The 23,665-nt window shown below is 52.2% G+C and overlaps 1 protein-coding gene across 2 annotated transcripts in view; it reads left to right on the top strand.

Moving 5' to 3' along the window:
- si:ch211-284o19.8 (protein lifeguard 1) overlaps positions 1-17,912 on the top strand; it is a 29,687-nt gene extending 11,775 nt beyond the window's left edge. For both annotated transcript variants that reach the window (XM_038776135.1, XM_038776133.1), the window contains exons 2-7: positions 1,445-1,544; positions 3,714-3,808; positions 9,611-9,811; positions 10,682-10,810; positions 14,835-14,978; positions 17,204-17,912. In XM_038776135.1, the coding sequence (XP_038632063.1) occupies positions 1,472-1,544; positions 3,714-3,808; positions 9,611-9,811; positions 10,682-10,810; positions 14,835-14,978; positions 17,204-17,350 (789 nt within the window). In that variant the 5' untranslated portion in view covers positions 1,445-1,471 and the 3' untranslated portion in view covers positions 17,351-17,912. The remainder of the gene's footprint in view (positions 1-1,444; positions 1,545-3,713; positions 3,809-9,610; positions 9,812-10,681; positions 10,811-14,834; positions 14,979-17,203) is intronic.
- Positions 17,913-23,665: the final 5,753 nt, after the last annotated feature.

Here is a 23,665-nt window from a genome sequence, read left to right as displayed (position 1 = left end):
TAGAGTACCCAATTCATTTTTTTCCAATTAAGGGGCAATTTAGCGTGGCCAATCCACCTACCCTGCACATCTTTGGGTTGTGGGGGTGAAACCCACGCAGACACGGGGAGAATGTGCAAACTCCACACGGACAGTGACCCAGAGCCGGGATCGAACCTGGGACCTCGGCGCCGTGAGGCAGCAGGGATAACCCACTGTGCCACCGTGCTGCCCCTCCTTCCCAGATTGTAACCGTTTCGCCATTCCTGCCTTCATCACCCTGGGGCCTAGCTCAGGAATTCCCAACCCCAAACCTCCCTGCCTTTTCTATGTTCCTTTCAAGTTCCCCTTGGACCAAACCTCAAATCCGCCCCCCCCCCCCCCCCCCACCCACCAACCGTGCCCCGCCCCACCCCCGCCGCACCTCCCAACCATCTCCCTCATGTGGTCCGAGGTCGCATTTTGCTCTATGTTCGTCCCCAAAGCTTTGGGGCGATGTGCAATGTGAACGGCACTGACCCAATACAAACTGTGCAGGACCAGGAGGGAGGGACCAGGCTCCCCCCACCCCTCTGCCCTGAGAATCTGTGGGGGAGCCGGATAAGGCTGCAGGATCGGGATTGAGGAACAGGAAGGGCAAGGAGAGGAAGGGGGTACAGAGGTTGAGAGCGAGAGGGAGAGGCAGCTCCGTGGACATATCCATCGGCGGGACGTGGGGCGTTGATGGAGGGCCTAGCATTTATTGTCCATCCCTAATTGCCCTTGAACTGAATGGCTCACTGGGCCATCTCGGAGGGCACGTTTTCTAAGGGTCAAACCCTTAGAAAGGGGTAGCACGGTAGCACAGTGGATAGCACAATCGCTTCACAGCTCCAGGGTCCCAGGTTCGATTTCGGCTTGGGTCACTGTCTGTGCGGAGTCTGCACATCCTCCCCATGTGTGCGTGGGTTTCCTCCGGGTGCTCCGGTTTCCTCCCACAGTCCAAAGATGTGCAGGTTAGGTGGATTGGCCATGATAAATTGCCCCTTAGTGTCCAAAATTGCCCTTAGTGTTGGGTGGGGTTACTGGGTTATGGTGATAGGGTGGAGGTGTTAACCTTGGGTAGGGTGCTCTTTCCAGGAGCCGGTGCAGACTCGATGGGCCGAATGGCCTCCTTCTGCACTGTAAATTCTATGTAAAAAACCACATTGCTGTGGGTCTGGAGTCACATGTAGGCCAGACCAGGTAAGGACGGCACATTTCCATTTCCTCAAAAGGACATCAGTGAACCAGATGGGTTGTTCATATGACAATCGATCATGGTTTCACGGTCTTCGTTGGACATTTTATTCCAGATTTTGTAAAAAATTAATTCAAATTTCACCATCTGCCACAGTGGGATTGGAACCTGGGTCCCCGATTAATAGTCCAGTGACAATTCCACAATGCGTTGCCTCCCCCAGCTAATGTTGCTCCTCTGTTTTAGGTGAGCACAGTTTACTTGGCCAAAAACATGGCGACCATGGCGACCGAGCATGATGAAGGGACGCCCCTCAAGGTGAGCGAACATGCTCCACCCGCAACAGGTAAAAGATCATCACTATACATGGCGGGGTCAGGGATTGTGATGGGAAGGGTTTGGATGCATGGGACTGTGTACAATGGGAGTGAATGGAAAGGGATTTGGGTCCATTGGGATTATGTACAGTGGGAGTGAATGGGAAGGGGTTTGGGTCCATTGGGATTGTGTACAGTGGGAGTGAATGGGAAGGGGTTTGGGTCCATTGGGATTGTGTACAGTGGGAGTGAATGGGAAGGGGTTTGGGTCCATTGGGATTGTGTACAGTGGGAGTGAATGGGAAGGGGTTTGGGTCCATTGAGATTGTGCACAGTGGGAGAGAACGGGAAGGGGTTTGGGTCCATTGGGATTGTGTACAGTGGGAGTGAATGGGAAGAGGTTTGGGTCCATTGGGATTGTGTACAGTGGGAGTGAATGGGAAGGGGTTTGGGTCCATTGGGATTGTGTACAGTGGGAGTGAATGGGAAGGGATTTGGGTCCATTGGGATTGTGTACAATGGGAGTGAATGGGAAGGGGTTTGGGTCCATTGGGATTGTGTACAGTGGGAGTGAATGGGAAGGGGTTTGGCTCCATTGGGATTGTGTACAGTGGGAGTGAATGGGAAGGGGTTTGGCTCCATTGGGATTGTGTACAGTGGGAGTGAATGGGAAGGGGTTTGGGTCCATTGGGATTGTGTACAATGGGAGTGAATGGGAAGAGGTTTGTGTCCGTTAGGATTGTGTACAGTGGGAGTGAATGGGAAGGGATTTGGGTCCATTGGGATTGTGTACAATGGGAGTGAATGGGAAGGGGTTTGTGTCCATTAGGATTGTGTACAGTGGGAGTGAATGGGAAGGGGTTTGGGTCCATTGGGATTGTGTACAATGGGAGTGAATGGGAAGGGGTTTGGGTCCATTGGGATTGTGTACAGTGGGAGTGAATGGGAAGGGGTTTGGGCCCATTGGGATTGTGTACAGTGGGAGTGAATGGGAAGGGGTTTGGGCCCATTGGGATTGTGTACAGTGGGAGTGAATGGGAAGGGGTTTGGGCCCATTGGGATTGTGTACAGTGGAAGTTAATGGGAAGGGGATTGGGTCCATTGGAATTGTGCCAGCAGCTCGGTTCGATTCCCGTACCAGCCTCCCCGAACAGGCGCCGGAATGTGGCGACTAGGGGCTTTTCACAGTAACTTCATTGAAGCCTACTCATGACAATAAGCGATTTTCATTTCATTTTCATGCGCCCACACAAATCCCGTGATACTCCTGTTAACTCTCCTAAAAAAAGGCCTTCGGGATAAGGATTGGAAGGCACTGGAACAGAAACAAAAACCTCGGAAGCACCGTCATCTTGACGGACTGCACCCTCCCCGCCAGTGACAGCGGTAACATATCCCACCTCTTAAACTCCTCCTCCATCTGCTCCACCAACCTTGTGAGGTCGGCTGTGAGTTCTTGCAGGACGTTTATCAACGTGGGATTGTTACTCGACACAGATCAAGATCGAACGAAAGATTGATGAGCAGGAGTAGGCCATTTGGCCATTGGAACCTGCTCCTCCATTTGATCAGATCAAGAGAGATCTGTCTGTGGGCCTCACCTCCACTGTCCCCATCCTCCCTGAACTTCACCCGCTCCCCCCACCCCCCCCACCTCCACCCCCAAGTTTCCCCATAACCCCCGACTCCCTCCTCGATCAGAACTCTAATTCGGGCCTTGTATATATTCGGTGACCCGCAGCCTCCGCTGCTTCTCTGGGGGAGAGGACTCCACAGACCGACCTCCCTCTGAGAGAAGAAATTCCTCCTCATCCCCGTCTTCAATGGGAGACCACCTCATTTTGAAACTGTGCCCCTAACCCCCCCCGGTTCTAGATTCCCCCATGAGGAGGGGAAACATCCTCTCAGCTTCCACCCTGTAAAACCCCCTCCCCCCCCCTCAGAATCTGATCCGTGTCAATAAGATCTCCTCTGGTTCTTTCTAAACTCCAATGGGTACAGGCCCCGACCGGCCCAACCTTTCCTCATCGGACATACCCCTTCATCCCGGGAATCGGGCCCGTGGACCTTCTCTGAACTGGTACTAAGTCCATCGGCCCAGTGAGGAGGGGAGGGGAGTTGGGGGTCAGACCCCTCGGTGAGGAGGCGGTACGGGAATGCCAGTACATCTAATTTGGACCAGCCTCTAATCCCGGCAGGATACCAGGACTCGCCGCCCAGTTACAGCGAGAACGAGGGCATGTTCGCCCGCACCTTGGACGATACGACCATCCGCCGGTACTTCATTCGAAAGGTGAGCAGAAAGGTCCGGAAGGGCCGGGGGTGTGAGACATTGGGCGGGATTGGCCGAACAGCGGGTTTTCCAGCGGCGGAGGCAGCCCACCAGCAGCCCACCTACCGACCCGGCCGAACGGGATTTCCCGGTGACTGCACTCCGCTTCGCCGGGATACCAGCGCGCCGGCGGCAACAGCTGGTGCACACTGCCCTTTCATTCAGTATGAGTACGAGGCTGAAGCACATAATCGGGACAGTGGAGAGGGAGCTTTACTCTGTATCTAACCCCGTGCTGTACCTGTCCTGGGAGTGTTTGATGGGGGACAGTGTAGAGGGAGCTTTACTCTGTATCTAACCCCGTGCTGTACCTGTCCTGGGAGTGTTTGATGGGGACAGTGTAGAGGGAGCTTTACTCTGTATCTAACCCCGTGCTGTACCTGTCCTGGGAGTGTTTGATGGGGACAGTGTAGAGGGAGCTTTACTCTGTATCTAACCCCGTGCTGTACCTGTCCTGGGAGTGTTTGATGGGGACAGTGTAGAGGGAGCTTTACTCTGTATCTAACCCCGTGCTGTACCTGTCCTGGGAGTGTTTGATGGGGACAGTGCAGAGGGAGCTTTACTCTGTATCTAACCCCGTGCTGTCCCTGTCCTGGGAGTGTTTGATGGGGACAGTGTAGAGGGAGCTTTACTCTGTATCTAACCCCGTGCTGTACCTGTCCTGGGAGTGTTTGATAAGGGACAGTGTAGAGGGAGCTTTACTCTGTATCTAACCCCGTGCTGTCCCTGTCCTGGGAGTGTTTGATGGGGGACAGTGTAGAGGGAGCTTTACTCTGTATCTAACCCCGTGCTGTCCCTGTCCTGGGAGTGTTTGATGGGGGACAGTGTAGAGGGAGCTTTACTCTGTATCTAACCCCGTGCTGTCCCTGTCCTGGGAGTGTTTGATGGGGACAGTGTAGAGGGAGCTTTACTCTGTATCTAACCACGTGCTGTACCTGTCCTGGGAGTGTTTGATGGACACAGTGTAGAGGGAGCTTTACTCTGTATCTAACCCCGTGCTGTACCAGTCCTGGGAGTGTTTGATGGGGACAGTGTAGACAGAGCTTTACTCTGTATCTAACCCCGTGCTGTACCTGTCCTGGGAGTGTTTGATGGACACAGTGTAGAGGGAGCTTTACTCTGTATCTAACCCCGTGCTGTACCTGTCCTGGGAGTGTTTGATGGGGACAGTGTAGAGGGAGCTTTACTCTGTATCTAACCCCGTGCTGTACCTGTCCTGGGAGTGTTTGATGGGGACAGTGTACAGGGAGCTTTACTCTGTATCTAACCCCGTGCTGTACCTGTCCTGGGAGTGTTTGATGGACACAGTGTAGAGGGAGCTTTACTCTGTATCTAACCCCGTGCTGTACCTGTCCTGGGAGTGTTTGATGGACACAGTGTAGAGGGAGCTTTACTCTGTATCTAACCCCGTGCTGTACCTGTCCTGGGAGTGTTTGATGGGGACAGTGTAGAGGGAGCTTTACTCTGTATCTAACCCCGTGCTGTACCTGTCCTGGGAGTGTTTGATGGGGACAGTGTAGAGGGAGCTTTACTCTGTATCAAACCCCGTGCTGTACCTGTCCTGGGAGTGTTTGATGGGGACAGTGTAGAGGGAGCTTTACTCTGTATCTAACCCCGTGCTGTACCTGTCCTGGGAGCGTTTGATGGGGACAGTGTAGAGGGAGCTTTACTCTGTATCTAACCCCGTGCTGTCCCTGTCCTGGGAGTGTTTGATGGGGACAGTGTAGAGGGAGCTTTACTCTGTATCTAACCCCATGCTGTACCTGTCCTGGGAGTGTTTGATGGGGACAGTGTAGAGGGAGCTTTACTCTGTATCTAACCCCCGTGCTGTACCTGTCCTGGGAGTGTTTGATGGGGATAGTATAGAGGGAGCTTTACTCTGTATCTAACACCGTGCTGTACCTGTCCTGGGAGTGTTTGATGGGAACAGGGTAGAGGGAGCTTTACTCTGTATCTAACCCCGTGCTGTACCTGTCCTGGGAGTGTTTGATGGGAACAGGGTAGAGGGAGCTTTACTCTGTATCTAACCCCGTGCTGTACCTGTCCTGGGAGTGTTTGATGGGGACAGTGTAGAAGGAGCTTTACTCTGTATCTAACCCCGTGCTGTACCTGTCCTGGGAGTGTTTGATGGGGGCAGTGTAGAGGGAGGTTTACTCTGTATCTAACCCCGTGCTCTACCTGTCCTGAGGGTGTTTGATGGGGACAGTGTAGAAGGAGCTTTACTCTGTATCTAACCCCGTGCTGTACCTGTCCTGGGAGTGTTTGATGGGGACAGTGTAGAAGGAGCTTTACTCTGTATCTAACCCCGTGCTGTACCTGTCCTGGGAGTGTTTGATGGGGACAGTGTGGAGGGAGCTTTACTCTGTATCAAACCCCGTGCTGTACCTGTCCTGGGAGTGTTTGATGGGGACAGTGTAGAGGGAGCTTTACTCTGTATCTCACACCGTGCTGTACCTGTCCTGGGAGTGTTTGATGGGGACAGTGTAGAGGGAGCTTTACTCTGTATCTAACCCCGTGCTGTACCTGTCCTGGGAGCGTTTGATGGGGACAGTGTAGAGGGAGCTTTACTCTGTATCTAACCCCGTGCTGTCCCTGTCCTGGGAGTGTTTGATGGGGACAGTGTAGAGGGAGCTTTACTCTGTATCTAACCCCATGCTGTACCTGTCCTGGGAGTGTTTGATGGGGACAGTGTAGAAGGAGCTTTACTCTGTATCTAACCCCCGTGCTGTACCTGTCCTGGGAGTGTTTGATGGGGATAGTATAGAGGGAGCTTTACTCTGTATCTAACACCGTGCTGTACCTGTCCTGGGAGTGTTTGATGGGGACAGTGTAGAGGAAGCTTTACTCTGTATCTAACCCCCGTGCTGTACCTGTCCTGGGAGTGTTTGATGGGGACAGTATAGAGGGAGCTTTACTCTGTATCTAACACCGTGCTGTACCTGCCCTGGGAGTGTTTGATGGGGACAGTGTAGAGGGAGCTTTACTCTGTATCTAACCCCGTGCTGTACCTGTCCTGGGAGTGTTTGATGGGGACAGTGTAGAGGGAGCTTTACTCTGTATCTAACCCCGTGCTGTACCTGTCCTGGGAGTGTTTGATGGGGACAGTGTAGAGGGAGCTTTACTCTGTATCTAACCCCGTGCTGTCCCTGTCCTGGGAGTGTTTGATGGAGACAGTGTAGAGGGAGCTTCACTCTGTATCTAACCCCCGTGCTGTACCTGTCCTGGGAGTGTTTGATGGGGACAGTGTAGAGGGAGCTTTACTCTGTATCTAACCCCGTGCTGTACCTGTCCTGGGAGTGTTTGATGGGGACAGTATAGAGGGAGCTTTTCTCTGTATCTAACCCCGTGCTGTACCTGTCCTGGGAGTGTTTGATGGGGACAGTGTAGAGGGAGCTTTACTCTGTATCTAACCCTGTGCTGTACCTGTCCTGGGAGTGTTTGATGAGGACAGTGTAGAGGGAGCTTTACTCTGTATCTAACCCCGTGCTGTACCTGTCCTGGGAGTGTTTGATGGGGACAGTGTAGAGGGAGCTTTACTCTGTATCTAACCCCGTGCTGTACCTGTCCTGGGAGTGTTTGATGGGGACAGTGTAGAGGAAGCTTTACTCTGTATCAAACCCCGTGCTGTACCTGTCCTGGGAGTGTTTGATGGGGACAGTGTAGAGGGAGCTTTACTCTGTATCTCACACCGTGCTGTACCTGTCCTGGGAGTGTTTGATGGAGACAGTGTAGAGGGAGCTTTACTCTGTATCTAACCCCGTGCTGTACCTGTCCTGGGAGCGTTTGATGGGGACAGTGTAGAGGGAGCTTTACTCTGTATCTAACCCCGTGCTGTCCCTGTCCTGGGAGTGTTTGATGGGGACAGTGTAGAGGGAGCTTTACTCTGTATCTAACCCCATGCTGTACCTGTCCTGGGAGTGTTTGATGGGGACAGTGTAGAGGGAGCTTTACTCTGTATCTAACCCCCGTGCTGTACCTGTCCTGGGAGTGTTTGATGGGGACAGTATAGAGGGAGCTTTACTCTGTATCTAACACCGTGCTGTACCTGTCCTGGGAGTGTTTGATGGGGACAGTGTAGAGGAAGCTTTACTCTGTATCTAACCCCCGTGCTATACCTGTCCTGGGAGTGTTTGATGGGGACAGTATAGAGGGAGCTTTACACTGTATCTAACACCGTGCTCTACCTGCCCTGGGAGTGTTTGATGGAGACAGTGTAGAGGGAGCTTTACTCTGTATCTAACCCCGTGCTGTACCTGTCCTGGGAGTGTTTGATGGGGACAGTGTAGAGGGAGCTTTACTCTGTATCTAACCCCGTGCTGTACCTGTCCTGGGAGTGTTTGATGGAGACAGTGTAGAGGGAGCTTTACTCTGTATCTAACCCCGTGCTGTACCTGTCCTGGGAGCGTTTGATGGGGACAGTGTAGAGGGAGCTTTACTCTGTATCTAACCCCGTGCTGTCCCTGCCCTGGGAGTGTTTGAAGGGGACAGTGTAGAGGGAGCTTTACTCTGTATCTAACCCCGTGCTGTCCCTGTCCTGGGAGTGTTTGATGGGGACAGTGTAGAGGGAGCTTTACTCTGTATCTAACCCCATGCTGTACCTGTCCTGGGAGTGTTTGATGGGGACAGTGTAGAGGGAGCTTTACTCTGTATCTAACCCCGTGCTGTACCTGTCCTGGGAGTGTTTGATGGGGACAGTGTAGAGGGAGCTTTACTCTGTATCTAACCCCCGTGCTGTACCTGTCCTGGGAGTGTTTGATGGGGACAGTATAGAGGGAGCTTTTCTCTGTATCTAACCCCGTGCTGTACCTGTCCTGGGAGTGTTTGATGGGGACAGTGTAGAGGGAGCTTTACTCTGTATCTAACCCCGTGCTGTACCTGTCCTGGGAGTGTTTGATGAGGACAGTGTAGAGGGAGCTTTACTCTGTATCTAACCCCGTGCTGTACCTGTCCTGGGAGTGTTTGATGGGGACAGTGTAGAGGGAGCTTTACTCTGTATCTAACCCCGTGCTGTCCCTGTCCTGGGAGTGTTTGATGGGGACAGTGTAGAGGGAGCTTTACTCTGTATCTAACCCGGTGCTGTACCTGTCCTGGGAGTGTTTGATGGGGACAGTGTAGAGGGAGCTTTACTCTGTATCTAACCCCGTGCTGTACCTGGCCTGGGAGTGTTTGATGGGGACAGTGTAGAGGGAGCTTTACTCTGTATCTAACCCCGTGCTGTACCTGCCCTGGGAGTGTTTGATGGGGACAGTGTAGAGGGAGCTTTACTCTGTATCTAACCCGGTGCTGTACCTGTCCTGGGAATGTGTGATGGGGACAGTGTAGAGGGAGCTTTACTCTGTATCTATCCTCGTGCTGTACCTGTCCTGGGAGTGTTTGATGGGGACAGTGTAGGGGAGCTTTACTCTGTATCTAACCCCGTGCTGTACCTGTCCTGGGAGTGTTTGATGGGGACAGTGTAGAGGGAGCTTTACTCTGTATCTAACCCCGTGCTGTACCTGTCCTGGGAGTGTTTGATGGGGACAGTGTAGAGGGAGCTTTACTCTGTATCTAACCCCGTGCTGTACCTGTCGTGGGAGTGTTTGATGGGGACAGTGTAGAGGGAGCTTTACTCTGTATCTAACCCCGTGCTGTACCTGTCCTGGGAGTGTTTGATGGGGACAGTGTACAGGGAGCTTTACTCTGTATCTAACCCCGAGCTGTACAGTTTGAAGGGGACATAAGCTGTTCAGTTTTGTGCGTCAGTAACTGTGTTTCGTTCCTCAGGTGTTTGTGATCGTCGGCGTTCAGCTGCTGTTCACTTTCGGGATTGTCTGTGTCTTCACCTACTCCTCAGACATCAGGAACTTCACCCAGGCGACCCCGGCCTTCTTGTATTCCTCCTTTGGTATTTTCATCGTCATGCTGGTGGCCCTGAACTGCTGTGGGGACATTCGGAGGCAGTACCCCTGGAACATTCTCTGCATGGTGAGCTGAACCATTTGACCCCCAGTGGACACGACGCGGATGCCGAGCACGGGGCCTGCACTGGCCGCCTCTCGCCTCGGCCTTGTGAGCCCCAGCCTTGAACGTCCCAACACAGCCCGGCCTCTGCCAGCCTCCGGACACCTCAGGTCATCCGAAGGTTTGCTGCCCGTGTTGTAACTTGCGCCAAGTCGCATTCCTGCCCCCCCCCCATTGAACCCCTCCCCCCCTCCCAAACATCACCCTGTGCCCACTGACCCCAATCCTGCAATGACGTGATTTTAAACTTCTCATCCTTGCTGTCGAATCCAAGCATGGCCTCCCGCACTCCTTATCTCCCCCTACCTTTCCCAACTCTCGGAGGTCCATAGAATCCCGACATTGCAGCCGGAGGCCACCTGGGTCGGCACCGACCCTCCGAAAGAGCACCCGACCTGGGCCCACTTCCCTGGCCTATTCCTGTAACCACCCCGTGCATTGAGCACGGCCAATTCACCTCACCTGCGCGTCTTTGGACTGCGGGAGGAAACCGGAGCACCCGGAGGAAACCCACTCAGACAAGGTGGTGCACACTCCACACAGACAGTCACCCAAGGCCGGAATTGAACCCGGGTCCTGATCACTGCGAGGCAGCCGTGCTAACCACTGTGCCACCCTATGTGCCTCTTCAATTCCGGCCTGCCCATGCATTCCCCAACCCCCCCCTCCCCCGATGAACTTAACCGCGCAGTCATTGTCGGCCACGCCTTCAGAGGAATCCACTGCGCGGGGGGGGGGGGGGGGACAGAATGCCTTTCGACATGACGACCAGCCTTCCCGATGCCAGTCTCTGCTGCCTTCTCACTCTCTCCTCCACCCTCTCCTCCCCCATAGACCCTGCTGACACTCAGCCTCTCCTACATGGTTGGAGCCATTGCCTCCAACTACAACACCGCCTCGGTCATGATCGCTCTGGGATCCACGGTGGCTGTCTGCTTGGCAATCATCCTCTTTGCCAGCCAGGTAAGACAACCCCTGGGGTTTGCATGAGTGCGCGTGTGCGTGTGCGTGTGCGTGTGTGTGTGTGTGTGTGCACTCTCTGGGAGGAGTTCCATTGAGAGTAATGTCTGCTCTCTGTCTCTCTCTCTGGGAGGTGTCCCATTGAGAGTAATGTCTGCTCTCTGTCTCTCTCTCTGGGATGGTGTCCCATTGAGAGTAATGTCTGCTCTCTCTCTCTCTCTCTCTGGGATGGTGTCCCATTGAGAGTAATGTCTGCTCTCTGTCTCTCTCTCTGGGATGGTGTCCCATTGAGAGTAATGTCTGCTCTCTGTCTCTCTCTCTGGGATGGTGTCCCATTGAGAGTAATGTCTGCTCTCTGTCTCTCTCTCTGGGATGGTGTCCCATTGAGAGTAATGTCTGCTCTCTGTCTCTCTCTCTGGGATGGTGTCCCATTGAGAGTAATGTCTGCTCTCTGTCTCTCTCTCTGGGAGGTGTCCCATTGAGAGTAATGTCTGCTCTCTGTCTCTCTCTCTGGGAGGTGTCCCATTGAGAGTAATGTCTGCTCTCTGTCTCTCTCTCTGGGATGGTGTCCCATTGAGAGTAATGTCTGCTCTCTGTCTCTCTCTCTGGGAGGTGTCCCATTGAGAGTAATGTCTGCTCTCTGTCTCTCTCTCTCTGGGAGGTGTCCCATTGAGAGTAATGTCTGCTCTCTGTCTCTCTCTCTGGGAGATGCCCCATTGAGAGTAATGTCTGCTCTCTGTCTCTCTCTGGGATGGTGTCCCATTGAGAGTAATGTCTGCTCTCTGTCTCTCTCTCTGTGAGGTGTCCCATTGAGAGTAATGTCTGCTCTCTGTCTCTCTCTCTCTGGGAGGTGTCCCATTGAGAGTAATGTCTGCTCTCTGTCTCTCTCTCTGGGAGATGCCCCATTGAGAGTAATGTCTGCTCTCTCTCTCTCTCTGGGAGGTGTCCCATTGAGAGTAATGTCTGCTCTCTGTCTCTCTCTCTGGGATGGTGTCCCATTGAGAGTAATGTCTGCTCTCTGTCTCTCTCTCTGGGAGGTGTCCCATTGAGAGTAATGTCTGCTCTCTGTCTCTCTCTCTGGGAGGTGTCCCATTGAGAGTAATGTCTGCTCTCTCTCTCTCTCTGGGAGGTGTCCCATTGAGAGTAATGTCTGCTCTCTCTCTCTCTCTGGGAGGTGTCCCATTGAGAGTAATGTCTGCTCTCTGTCTCTCTCTCTGGGAGGTGTCCCATTGAGAGTAATGTCTGCTCTCTGTCTCTCTCTCTGGGATGGTGTCACATTGAGAGTAATGTCTGCTCTCTGTCTCTCTCTCTCTGGGATGGTGTCCCATTGAGAGTAATGTCTGCTCTCTGTCTCTCTCTCTCTGGGATGGTGTCCCATTGAGAGTAATGTCTGCTCTCTGTCTCTCTCTCTGGGAGATGCCCCATTGAGAGTAATGTCTGCTCTCTCTCTCTCTCTGGGAGGTGTCCCATTGAGAGTAATGTCTGCTCTCTGTCTCTCTCTCTGGGATGGTGTCCCATTGAGAGTAATGTCTGCTCTCTGTCTCTCTCTCTGGGATGGTGTCCCATTGAGAGTAATGTCTGCTCCCTGTCTCTCTCTGGGAGGTGTCCCATTGAGAGTAATGTCTGCTCTCTGTCTCTCTCTGGGAGGTGTCCCATTGAGAGTAATGTCTGCTCTCTGTCTCTCTCTCTCTGGGATGGTGTCCCATTGAGAGTAATGTCTGCTCTCTGTCTCTCTCTGGGAGGTGTCCCATTGAGAGTAATGTAATGCTCTCTGTCTCTCTCTCTGGGAGGTGTCCCATTGAGAGTAATGTCTGCTCTCTGTCTCTCTATCTGGGAGGTGTCCCATTGAGAGTAATGTCTGCTCTCTGTCTCTCTCTCTGCGATGGTGTCCCATTGAGAGTAATGTCTGCTCTCTGCTCTCTCTCTCTGGGATGGTGTCCCATTGAGAGTAATGTCTGCTCTCTGTCTCTCTCCTCTCTGGATGGTGTCCCATTGAGAGTAATGTCTGGCTCTCTGTCTCTCTCTCTCTCTGGGATGGGTCCCATTGAGAGTAATGTCTGCTCTCTGTCTCTCTCTCTGGGAGGTGCCCCATTGAGAGTAATGTCTGCTCTCTGTCTCTCTCTCTGGGAGATGCCCCATTGAGAGTAATGTCTGCTCTCTCTCTCTCTCTCTGGGATGGTGTCCCATTGAGAGTAATGTCTGCTCTCTCTCTCTCTCTGGGATGGTGTCCCATTGAGAGTAATGTCTGGTCTCTGTCTCTCTCTCTGGGATGGTGTCCCATTGAGAGTAATGTCTGCTCTCTCTCTCTCTCTCTGGGATGGTGTCCCATTGAGAGTAATGTCTGCTCTCTCTCTCTCTCTGGGATGGTGTCCATTGAGAGTAATGTCTGGTCTCTGTCTCTCTCCTCTCTCTGGGATGGTGTCCCATTGAGAGTAATGTCTGGTCTCTGTCTCTCTCTCTGGGATGGTGTCCCCATTGAGAGTAATGTCTGCTCTCTCTCTCTCTCTGGGATGGTGTCCCATTGAGAGTAATGTCTGCTCTCTGTCTCTCTCTCTCTCTGGGATGGTGTCCCATTGAGAGTAATGTCTGCTCTCTGTCTCTCTCTCTGGGAGGTGTCCCATTGAGAGTAATGTCTGCTCTCTCTCTCTCTCTGGGAGGTGTCCCATTGAGAGTAATGTCTGCTCTCTCTCTCTCTCTGGGATGGTGTCCCATTGAGAGTAATGTCTGGTCTCTGTCTCTCTCTCTGGGATGGTGTCCCATTAAGAGTAATGTCTGCTCTCTGTCTCTCTCTCTGGGATGGTGTCCCCCATTGAGAGTAATGTCTGCTCTCTCTCTCTCTCTCTGGGAGGTGTCCCATTGAGAGTAATGTCTGCTCTCTCTCTCTCTCTGGGATGGTGTCCCATTGAGATTAATGTCTGCTCTCTCTCTCTCTCTGGGATGGTGTCCCATTGAGAGGTTAAACACGTTGGCCAACGTATAAAGTGCATGGTTTTTATTAATTTAAAAAGACACAGCTCTACACTGCAATTTCTTTCCCAGTAGGCATCGTGCCTCCATGATCTCTTTATTCGGCCAGGCTGACTCATGGCGGAGGAATGTAAAATGAACCCTGGATGACGTTAATTAACAATGCCTCATCAGCAGACAGTCCCGGCTCGGAGCCCCCAGAAATCCGGTCTTGTGGACACCCACTGGGTGGGGGGGGGGGGGGGGGGGGGGGGGGGGGGGGGGGGAGGCGGATTCCCGCTCACCGTCTCTCCTCCGGAGTGGACGTTATTGTCAAAATACTGGTGGAAAAGGGAAGATTCAAGAAGTAAAATCCACTGTGTCCACTGCCATGATTATACTTAAGTGTATGTTGTCGCCTATTGTAGTCTTTCTTAATGTGTGTGTGTCTGTACTTTAAAGTCCATAACTATTTTTTCGTGACCGATAACAAGAAGACCCTTTCTCACTGGTTTGCATATCTTTTAGAATCATAGAATTTACAGTGCAGAAGGAGGCCATTCAGCCCATCGAGTCTGCACCGGTTCTTGGAAAGAGCACCCTACCCAAGGTCAACAACTCCACCCTATCCCCTTTATCCCCATAATCCCTCCTTACCTTTTTGGACACTAAGGGCAATTTAGCATGGCCAGTCCACCTAACCTGCACGTCTTTGGACTGTGGGAGGAAACCGGAGCACCCGGAGGAAACCCACGCACACACGGGGAGGATGTGCAGACTCCGCACAGACAGTGACCCCAGCCGGGAATCGAACCTGGGACCCTGGAGCCGTGAAGCAATTGTGCTGTCCACAATGCTACCGTGCTGCCCTTTTCTCACGTAATACCAAATTGAAAAATATAACCGTTACTGTTCCAAGTTAACCTTCTTGGGTTTCCGGACACACAAGCATTTAACGTCAGCAGGGTTGTGAACAGTATGTGCCTGTCCAAGGTGAACCTCCCAAGCCAGCCCTCCCCGTGGTGAAGCCTTCACCGCACCATCACTCACTCGCTCTCTCTCTCTCCCCACGTCTCCACAGACCCGGTTTGACTTCACCCTCTGCTATGGCTTCCTCCTAGTCGCCTCCATCGTCCTCTTGATGTTCGGCTTCTTCAGCATCTTCTTCTACAGTCGCATACTGCAAATCGTCTATGGCTCGCTGGGAGCCATGATCTTCTCCATTGTAAGTATAACGCCCCCAGCATCCTACGTTCATTCCCACGTCCTTGCTGAAGAGGAGAAGGTTGAGCCCTCAGAGAATCCCAGTGGGTTAATGACATCTGCAGTGCAGGATCAAGCCACACCCCCAAGGGCAGGGAGATTCAACAGAGCCAATCTCAGAGAGGTGGGGAAGGGGACATAGAGGAGCAGCAGTGAAGGGGGGGGGGGGGGGGGGTGGGGGGAGAGGTACATGAATGATCAGGAATAGAAAACAGGGCGATGAATGGGGTGGCCAACACATCACGTACCTGTCGCTATCTCTTGACTGATTCTGGGAAGAGTGAAGAGGACAGGTACAGCACGGGGTTAGATACAGAGTAAAGCTCCCTCTACACTGTCCCCATCAAACACTCCCAGGACAGGTACAGCACCGGGTTAGAAACAGAGTAAAGCTCCCTCTACACTGTCCCCATCAAACACTCCCAGGACAGGTACAGCACAGGGTTAGATACAGAGTAAAGCTCCCTCTACACTGTCCCCATCAAACACTCCCAGGACAGGTACAGCACGGGGTTAGATACAGAGTAAAGCTCCCTCTACTCTGTCCCCATCAAACACTCCCAGGACTGGTACAGCACGGGGTTAGATACAGAGTAAAGCTCCCTCTACACTGTCCCCATCAAACACTCCCAGGACAGGTACATAACGGGGTTAGATACAGAGTAAAGCTCCCTCTACACTGTCCCCATCAAACACTCCCAGGACAGGTACAGCACGGGGTTAGATACAGAGTAAAGCTCCCTCTACACTGTCCCCATCAAACACTCCCAGGACAGGTACAGCACGGGGTTAGATACAGAGTACCCCTCTACACTGTCCCCATTAAACACTCCCAGGACAGGTACAGCACGGGGTTAGATACAGAGTAAAGCTCCCTCTACACTGTCCCCATCAAACACTCCCAGGACAGGTACAGCACGGGGTTAGATACAGAGTAAAGCTCCCTCTACACTGTCCCCATCAAACACTCCCAGGACAGGTACAGCACGGGGATAGATACAGAGTAAAGCTCCCTCTACACTGTCCCCATCAAACACTCCCAGGACAGGTACAGCACGGGGTTAGATACAGAGTAAAGCTCCCTCTACACTGTCCCCATCAAACACTCCCAGGACAGGTACAGCACGGGGTTAGATACAGAGTAAAGCTCCCTCTACACTGTCCCCATCAAACACTCCAGGACAGGTACAGCACGGGGTTAGATACAGAGTAAAGCTCCCTCTACACTGTCCCCATCAAACACTCCCAGGACAGGTACAGCACGGGTTAGATACAGAGTTACGCTCCCTCTACACTGTCCCCATCAAACACTCCCAGGACAGGTACAGCACGGGGTTAGATACAGAGTTACGCTCCCTCTACACTGTCCCCATCAAACACTCCCAGGACAGGTACAGCACGGGGTAGATACAGAGTAAAGCTCCCTCTACACTGTCCCCATCAAACACTCCCAGGACAGGTACAGCACAGGGTTAGATACAGAGTAAAGCTCCCTCTACACTGTCCCCCATCAAACACTCCCAGGACAGGTACAGCACGGGGTTAGATACAGAGTAAAGCTCCCTCTACACTGTCCCCATCAAACCCTCCCAGGACAGGTACAGCACGGGGTTAGATACAGAGTAAAGCTCCCTCTACACTGTCCCCATCAAACACTCCCAGGACAGGGACAGCACGGGGTTAGATACAGAGTAAAGCTCCCTCTGCACTGTCCCCATCAAACACTCCCAGGACAGATACAGCACTGGGGTTAGATACAGAGTAAAGCTCCCTCTACACTGTCCCCATCAAACACTCCCAGGACAGGTACAGCACGGGGTTAGATACAGAGTAAAGCTCCCTCTGCACTGTCCCCCATCAAACACTCCCAGGGCAGGTACAGCACAGGGTTAGATACAGAGTAAAGCTCCCTCTACACTGTCCCCATCAAACACTCCCAGGACAGGTACAGCACGGGGTTAGATACAGAGTAAAGCTCCCTCTACACTGTCCCATCAAACACTCCCAGGGCAGGTACAGCACGGGGTTAGATACAGAGTAAAGCTCCCTCTACGCACTGTCCCCATCAAACACTCCCAGGACAGGTACAGCACGGGGTTAGATACAGAGTAAAGCTCCCTCTGTACCTGTCCCCATCAAACAGTCCCAGACTCTCCTGACGATTTTCCGTCTTGTTGTCTCTCGCAGTTCTTGGCCGCCGACATCCAGCTGATGCTGGCCAACCATCGCTATGGTCTGAGCCCCGAGGAGTACATCTTTGGCGCCCTGATTCTGTACCTGGACATCATCAACATCTTCCTCTACATGCTGATGATCTTCGGAGGCGATCGCTAGCTCCCCATCTCCCGGTCTCCCCCCCCCCCCCCCCCCCCCCCCTCGCTCCCCCAGCGTGCATCCGCTGGTGGGGGGGGAGGCGTGACCTCGTGCGCTCAACTGAATGATAAGGTGGGGACAACGTGGCAGGAGGGACTGATTTTGTCGTCGGCGTGGGCAGCCGTTAAACCCAGACGGCCAGCAAACCAAAAGGCGGCGGCCACGGTACAACACTGACCGGCGGCAAGGCTGTTGTGCCAAACTACAAACCCAGGCTGATCTGCTGACCGAACGTCGCCCTCCTTCTCTCACCACAGTCCCCCCCCCCCCCATGTCTCTGCCACCCGGCGTCCGCTAACACTTTCCGTCTCGTTCAGACTACCAGCTCAGCTACGAAAGAAAGACTTCCCCTGCACTCCCTCAGATTCTGTTCCCGTGCCATCGTGCCATGTCTTCAGGTTTCAGATTAACTCGCCCACTCGGACGTTCTCGCTGACATCTCGCAATAGGTTTTCTCCCAACTCCCATTCCCACCTCGACAAGTGCCATACTGTTAATAATAAAAGTATTTTGTGAATCTAAAGCAGCGTGGACAAGTATTTATTTGCCGTCGCGAGGTGACGCCAGAGTCCCTTGCGTACGTCAGGTCAAGAAGCCGCCGGAGAGGCAAGAGCCGGTATGGTCTGGCTGACTTCATGTGACAAGTGGCAGCCATCCATCTGAAACCAGAACCTTTCCCCCGCTCTCCTGCAACCCAAACCTTGATTCCTCAGACCCCGATTAGACGTTGCTCACTCCGTCGTACTCTGATTGGACAGCGCGTACTCTATCACTTCTCGCACCCTGATTGGACGTTGCTCACTCTCTCCCCTTGCACCCTGATTGGATGGTACTTACTCTCCTTGCACCCTGATTGGATGGTACTTACTCTCCTTGCACCCTTACTGGATGGTAATTATTCTCCTTGCACCCTGATTGGACAGCTCACTCTCTCTCTTCTCACAGCCTTATTGGTCGGTGCTCACTCTCTCTCCTTGCACCCTGATTGGATGGTACTTACTGTCCTTGCATCCTGATTGGATGGTACTTACTCTCCTTGAACCCTGATTGGATGGTACTTACTCTCCTTGCACCCTGATTGGATGGTACTTATTCTCCTTGCAGCCTGATTGGACAGTGCTCACTCTATCTTCTCACAGCCTGATTGGACGGTACTCACTCTATCTTCTCACAGCCTGATTGGACGGTGCTCACTCTCTCCCCTTGCACCCTGATTGGATGCTACTTACTCTCCTTGAACCCCGATTGGATGGTACTTACTCTCCTTGCACCCTGATTGAATGGTACTTAGTCTCCTTGCAGCCTGATTGGACAGTGCTCACTCTATCTTCTCACAGCCTGATTGGACGGTGCTCACTCTCTCCCCTTGCACCCTGATTGGATGATACCTACTCTCCTTGCACCCTGATTGGATGGTAATTAATTCTCCTTGCACCCGATTGGATGGTACTTACTCTCCTTGCACCCTGATTGGATGGTACTTAATTCTCCTTTCACTCTGATTGGATGGTACCTAATCTCCTTTCACCCTGATTGGATGGTACTTACTCTCCTTGCACCCTGATTGGATGGTACTTACTCTCCTTGCACCCTGATTGGATGCTACTTACTCTCCTTGCACCCTGATTGGATGGTACTTATTCTCCTTGCACCCTGATTGGATGGTACTTACTCTCCTTGCACCCTGATTGGATGGTACTTACTCTCCTTGCACCCTGATTGGATGGTACTTACTCTCCTTGCAGCCTGATTGGACAGTGCTCACTCACTCTCTCCTCCCACCCTGAGGGTACACTCACTTAAGAGGACTGAAAAGCATTTTAAAAAACTGTCGAGATGGGGGAAACCACGTGGTACGAGCACGGCATGAGCAAATTTCCTTGGGCTCTGGAGCTACTCACCTTTTAATCCTTTGTTTTATCCTGTTTACAAAGCACATGCTTGCCTAATCCGGGAGTTAATACTCTGTAGTATGACCCAAGATGATTTATTAGAGTCATAGAGTCAAAGGCACAGAAACAGGCCCTGCGGCCCACCGTATCTGTACCGACCCTCAAATACCATTTATGGTAATCGCTTCGCACTTAGTCCACAGCGGACTATGCCGTGGCGATTTAGATGTTTCTTTTTCATATTTTTATTAAGGTGTTTGCAAACATTTTTATAACAATAACATTGACATGGTAAAATAAACATTTCCCCACCCGACCCAATCTTCACACACGTCAACCATCTAACACCTATCCGGCCCCCCCCCAACCCCCTTTAGAATGCTGCTTCTGCTGACAGTTTAATTTTCCCCGAGAAAGTCGATGAACGGTTGCCACCTCCGAGAGAACCCCATCATAGACCCTCTTAAGGCAAACTTTATTTTCTCGAGACTGAGAAACCCAGCCATGTCACTAACCCAGGTCTCTACACTCGGGGGCTTCAAGTCTCTCCACATTAACAAGATCCGTCTCCGGGCTACCTGGGAGGCAAAGGCCAAGACGTCGGCCTCTTTCGCCCCCTGACCTCCCGGGCCTTCTGACACTCCAAAGATCGCGACCTCCGGACTCGGCACCACCCGAGTTTCTAGCACCTTGGACATTGCCTTTGCAAACCTCTGCCAAAACCCTCTAAGCTTCGGGCATGCCCAGAACATGTGGACATGATTTGCTGGGCTTCCCGCGCACCTCACACATCTATCTTCTACCCCGAGAAACTTTCTCATCCCAGCCACCGTCATGTGTGCCTGGTGGACAACCTTAAATTGTATCAGGCTAAGCCTGGCACATGAAGAGGAGGAATTGATTTTTGATTTGATTGGATTTGATTTATTATTGTCACATGTATTGTATACAGTGAAAAGTATTGTTTCTTGCATGCTGTACAAACAATGCATACCTTACATAGGGAAGGAAGGAGGCTGCAGAATGTAATGTTACAGTTATAGCAAGGTGTAGAGAAAAGATCAACTTAATACGAGGTAGGTCCATTCAAAGGTCTAATGGCAGCAGGGAAGAAGCTGTTCTCGCGTCGGTTGATACGTGACCTCAAACTTTTGTATCTTTTTCCTGACGGAAGAAGGTGGAAGAGAGTCTGTCCGGGGTGCGTGGGGTCCCACGCTGACCCTGCTTAGGGCGTCCGCCCATCGACCTGCCTCTAACTCTCCACCTAGCTCCTCCTCCCACTTGCCCTTCAGCTCCTCTACCGGGGTTTCCTCCGCCTCCAACAGCTCCTGCTAGATATCCGACAGATTTAGATGCTTCTTAAACGTTGTGTGAGTACATACCTCCACCACCTCCTCAGGCAGCTGGTTCCATGACCCCACTGGGTGAAAAAATGTTTCCTGAGGTTCCCCCTGAACCATTTGCTCCTCACCGTAATCCTGTGGTCTCGGACATGTCTGCCAGGGGAAACGATTGTCACCCTATCACTGCCTCGTAATTTTGTATTGGATCCCCCTCGATTCCAGCCTCTCCAGTCTCTCCTCGTAGCTGAAACTTTCCACCCCAGGCAACCTCCTGGTGAATCTGCTCTGCACCCCCTCCGGCGGAGTGACGCCCTTCCGATGGTGTGGCGACCAGGACAATATTTGGGGCAGCACGGTAGCATAGTGGTTAGCATCAATGCTTCACAGCTCCAGGGTCCCAAGTTCGGTTCCCGGCTGGGTCACTGTCTGTGCGGAGTCTGCACATCCTCCCCGTGTGTGCGTGGGTTTCCTCCGGGTGCTCCGGTTTCCTCCCACAGTCCAAAGATGTGTGGGTTAGGTGGATTGGCCATGATAAATTGCCCTTAGTGTCCTAAAAAGTAAGGTTAAGGGGGAGTTGTTGGGTTACGGGTATAGGGTGGATACGTGAGTTTGAGTAGGGTGATCATGGCTCGGCACAACATTGAGGGCCGAAGGGCCTGTTCTGTGCTGTACTGTTCTATTCCATCTGTGGCCTATCTCAATGTTTCATAAAGTTGAATCAAGGCCTCCCTGCTCCTATATTCTATGCCCCAACTAATGAAGGCAAGCATTCTGTATGCCTTTTTCACCACCCTATCTATGGGCGGCATGGTAGCGCGGTGGTTAGCACTGTTGCTTCACAGTGCCGGGGTTCCAGGTTCGATTCCCGACTTGGGTCTCTGTGCGGAGTCTGCACGTTCTCCCCGTGTCTGTGTGGGTTTCCTCCGGGTGCTCCGGTTTCCTCCCACAAGTCCCGAAAGACGTGCTGTTGGGTGAATTGGACATTCTGAATTCTCCCTCTGTGACCCGGATAGGCTCCGGAATGTGGCGACTGGGGGATTCTCACAGTAACTTCATTGCAGTGTTAATGTCAGCCTACTTGTGATAATAAAGATTATTAATATTACCACCTGTGCTGCCCCATTGCAGGAGCCATGGACTTTTCCACCAAAGTCCCTTTGTTCCTCACTGGGGACTGGGGACAATCAATGTTCCAGGCCCATAATCATTCTCTTTCATAACTTTTTTTTTATAAATGTTTTTTATTCAGTTTTCATGTTTTACATTGAACAAATTACAAATTGTTAGAGAGAGAGAAAAAAAAAAGAACACGCAAAAATTAACATATATATTTACAGGTAAGCATCTTCGTAATAATAACTGTGGCCACCCCCTTTAGCCAGCATACATATTTTACATTCCCCAATATGGCCAAGGCACATGTTTATTGGCATTTATTTAGTTTGGTTTTGGGCCTTAGCTAGCCATCAAACCCCCGTAACGAACCCGTAGCCCCCCCCCCCCCCCCCCCCCCGGCTACCTTCCCCCGACTATTCTTCCTCTTGTACGTTGGCCACAAACAGGTTCTGGAACAATTGCATGAATGGCTACCACGTTCTGTGGAAGCCGTCGTCTGACCCTCGGATGGCGAATTTGATTTTCTCCATTTGGAGAGATTCCGAGAGGTCGGACAGCCAGTCTGCAGCTCTGGGCGGTGCTGCTGACCGCCAGCCAAACAGGATTCTACGGTGGGCGATCAGGGAGGCAAAGGCAAGGGCGTCCGCCCTCCTCCCCAGGAATAGATCTGGCTGGTCTGAAACCCCGAAGACCGCCACTATCGGGCATGGCTCCACCCTCACCCCCACCACTTTGGACATAGCCTCGAAGAAGGCTGTCCAGTACTCCACAAGTCTGGGGCAAGACCAGAACATGTGGGCGTGGTTGGCCGGGCCTCTTTGGCACCGTTCACATCTGTCCTCCACCTCCGGGAAGAACCTACTCATACGGTTTCTTGTTAAGTGGGCTCTATGTACCACTTTTAGTTGCGTCAGGCTGAGCCTTGCGCACGTGGAGGTGGAGTTGACCCTATGCAGTGCTTCGCTCCAGAGTCCCCACCCTATCTCCATCCCCAGGTCGTCCTCCCATTTCCTTCTTGTTGCGTCCAGTACGGGGTTGTCCCTTTCTACCAGTCGGTCATACATGTCGCTACAGTTCTCTTTCATAACTTGGAAGATTTCCAGAAAGCTCCGGAGGCGGCGAGGTGTGGCGGGATCCGGCTCCGTTCTGGGGAGGGTGGTCTCATTTTTCCAGGACTTCTCGGCAGCAACACAGCTTTGATGAAGTTAGGAAACAGCTCAAGGCAGCTGGGGCGAATTAAGCTCTGCTTTATCCTGCGATGGGATGAAATCCGACGGCTCCGTCAAGATATTCGCTAAAACAGCCAGTACCTTGGCCTTTGTAAAGTCCATTGAAGGCGATAGTGCAGAGTAATAGCCTGCAGCTCATTGAAAGATCTGCTGGGCTTTCTCCGTCATAGTCTCATTCTATCTTATGTTACATGCATGTTTGCTGGGAGGTGTCAACAATGGAGCACGATCTGGGACTGGAGCACTGAGGATCCAGGTTTGACCCCGGCTCTGGGTCATTGTCCGTGTGGAGTTTGCACATTCTCCCCGTGTCTGCGTGGGTTTCGCCCCCACAACCCAAAGATGTGCAGGATAGGTGGATTGGCCACGCTAAATCTCCCCTTAATTGGAAAAGAATATATAACTGGGTACTCTAAAATTTAAAAAAATAAATAACTGAGCACTATACCGAATGTTTTATCTTTATTCCTCACTCGTGTTGAGGAATGTCCCCCAAGAAATATTGTCGCCGCGATTCCTTCTGTATTTGTATTGGGGTCTGTAAGGGCTGGATCCTGTAATGATCTATTATCCAAGAAAAGGGCATGATGTGAAATCTCTGGTGCAACTGGAAGGGGGCGGGGGAAGAGAGAGGTATGTTTTGGTGCATACCTGAACGTGGTGTGAAAATCCTGTCCTAATTTCCTTCTGCTGGTC

Source organism: Scyliorhinus canicula, chromosome 17 (assembly GCF_902713615.1).
Source record: "Scyliorhinus canicula chromosome 17, sScyCan1.1, whole genome shotgun sequence".
Taxonomy (NCBI): Eukaryota; Metazoa; Chordata; class Chondrichthyes; order Carcharhiniformes; family Scyliorhinidae; genus Scyliorhinus; species Scyliorhinus canicula.
The sequence above is the reverse complement of the archived record's forward strand: the minus strand, read 5'-3'. Positions and strand labels throughout refer to the sequence as shown.